Genomic DNA, 2,415 nt, shown 5'->3' on the forward strand with positions numbered 1-2,415 from the left:
GTACGCATGTGCATCGAATGCCAGCCCTCTGTAAGCGTGTGTGTGCGCTATGGCGTCTGTGGCGTGTTTCTGACACTGCAGATCAATACGGGGCGCTCGCGTTTGCGCCCTGGAGCCGCAGACCAGCAGCTGCAGAGCAGAAACGGGCATGTGGGACTGAAAGGGAGTTTTTGCTTCCCACGCCCCAGCACTGGTGTGATGTGTATGTGTGTACGTGTGTACACATCACACTTCAAAAAGCTCTCGGGAAAACTGAATTGAAAGACAATATGAATCTGTGAATTTTTGAAGTACTGTCATGTATACACACACGTGTGTACATGTGTGAACATGTGTCCACATACACGTGCACATATATGTAGACATGCACGTGTGCATATACATATGTGCACACCGCACACACACAATGACATGTATTACCTTTAAAATTCTTTCACTCAAAACTGAAAGCAAACGTGCCCCCCAGACTGCAGAAGCGTGTCACTGGCCGCAGTCTGGCCCCGTTCAGGAGTGGCTCCAGGTACCTGGGCGGCCGCAGCTCTTCATGTCCTCCAGGTAGCGGATCAGCTCCTGCACCTTCACTTTGTTGCCCCACCAGTAGGGGACCCCCGGCCACAGCTCCCTGTGCCGGCTCACGGTGTCCTCGTCCTCGTAGAAGATGATCACCTGCTGTCTCTGCGCCCACAGCTGGCGCAGCGTCGGCACCTCCTGGAAGGGACAGAGTTTCTGGGTGCCAAGTGAGAGGCACCCACAGTGCGTGGCTCCCGCACTCTGACCAGCCCATGATGCCCACCCCAAGCCCACGGGACCCGCTCTGAGACCTCTGTTAGTGATTCCAACAACAGGGAAGGTTGGTTTCCACTGCAGATGTCCCTGTCAAAGGACAGGAAGTGTCTCCCAAGGCGGAGACTCCCATTTTACTGAGGGGTCTCCACAGCAAGGCCTGTCCTCCGTCAGGACCTCAGGCAGAGAGGGTGGGAGGGCAGGGACCCCGCGCCTCCCCTGGGAACTCTACATAACAGGACGTCCCACGGGCTCACGGCACCACCGTCGTCTCTATTTTATCACCAAAACACACGGGCTGGGATGCTCTCCTTGGCCTTAAAGACGTCCTTGGAGAAATGCCACCCATAAAATGGTTTGAAATGAATGGTAACCTCGACCAAAAATGGACATAGATTTAACTTCTCAGGCTTCCTGGAGACTAGGGGAGAGCACCCGCCCATCGCCATCATGGAAACAGAGAAAATCACCCCATGATTGAACTGTGTGGCCAAGTGAACTGTCTCCCCCATTCACACTGGAAGTCCTCACCCTTGGTATCTCAGAGCGGGACCTTATGTGGAAGAAGGCCATTGCACATGTGATTCGCTGAGATCGTTGTGCAGTAGGGTGGCCCTAAGTCCTGTGAGGGTGTCTTTATAAGAAGGGGGCAATTGGACACGGGGAGAATGCCATGTCCAGTTGGAGGGATCCTGCCACAAGGCAGGTGCCACCAGACGCTGGAGTAAGGCCTGGAGCCCCCTCTCTCAGCACGGTCAGGGGAGTGTGGCCCTGTGGCCTCTGATCTCAGACCCCTGGGTCCACAACTGCGAGGCGGACACATCCCTGCTCTTCACAGGAGGCCCCAGGAGACCCACGCAGAGAGCGCCCCGCAGGTTACGCAGACTATCACAACCCTGCAGTTACTTCTAAACTAGTAACGGGCACAGCCTGAGGTGTAGGAGACACAGCTGTGAACCCGCCCCAAGGCCCTCCCTGCTGTCTGTGACACTCCACTAACACTGCTGCTGCCATTGAGCAAACTTCCCATGTGCAGCTGTCCCCACCAGGCCAGCTGGGCCCACTCTGCACGTAGGATGCAGGAAGACCCCACTACTCAGCCCCATCCGCACCAGGATAATCTCGGATCACACCTGGGTGGGGGGCCAGGGAGCCAGTCTAGTCTGCAGATGACACCCCCCACCCCTGCCAGGAGAGATGTAGGAGGGATGCTCACCCCCCGTGGGCACAGCATGTCCCCAAAGATGTTCTGGATGCAAGTGACCAGGTACTCATGCAGGTCCGTGCTCAGGCCCTGAAAGTTCCTGCAGGCCAGGAGGACCACCTCCCGGGGGTGCTTCTCCAGCCACTCCGAGATCTCCGTGAGCGTGTCCTGGGAGGGGAAGGGAGGGATGCAGTCCTTTAGACATTCCTGGGGGGCTCCAAGAAGACGAGGAAGCTCCCCCTGTGAAGGGGCTTCCAAGGACAAAACTTCTCCACAGATGTGCCAAGTCACGTACAAGGAAATAGATGAGGCACACGGTCTAGCAGAAACCACAGTCAGGCCATCTGGCCAGGGCTCCATGGTTGAGGGAGGAGGCGGGGGGAGCGCAGTCCAGCGGGAGAAGGGGAGAGCAGGAGCCTTCTAGGTGG

The 2,415-nt window shown here is 57.0% G+C and overlaps 1 protein-coding gene across 1 annotated transcript in view; it reads right to left on the minus strand.

The window, feature by feature from the left end:
* Positions 1-82: 82 nt before the first annotated feature.
* Positions 83-2,415, minus strand: part of LOC103606583 (PI-PLC X domain-containing protein 1-like) — a 15,079-nt gene continuing 12,746 nt past the window's right edge. The window contains exons 5-7 of the mRNA XM_008591159.1: positions 2,000-2,155; positions 525-708; positions 83-129 (exon numbers count right to left, since the gene is read on the minus strand). Coding sequence (XP_008589381.1) covers positions 83-129; positions 525-708; positions 2,000-2,155 — 387 coding nt within the window. The remainder of the gene's footprint in view (positions 130-524; positions 709-1,999; positions 2,156-2,415) is intronic.

Source organism: Galeopterus variegatus, unplaced genomic scaffold (assembly GCF_000696425.1).
Source record: "Galeopterus variegatus unplaced genomic scaffold, G_variegatus-3.0.2 Scaffold6710, whole genome shotgun sequence".
Classification (NCBI taxonomy): domain Eukaryota; kingdom Metazoa; phylum Chordata; class Mammalia; order Dermoptera; family Cynocephalidae; genus Galeopterus; species Galeopterus variegatus.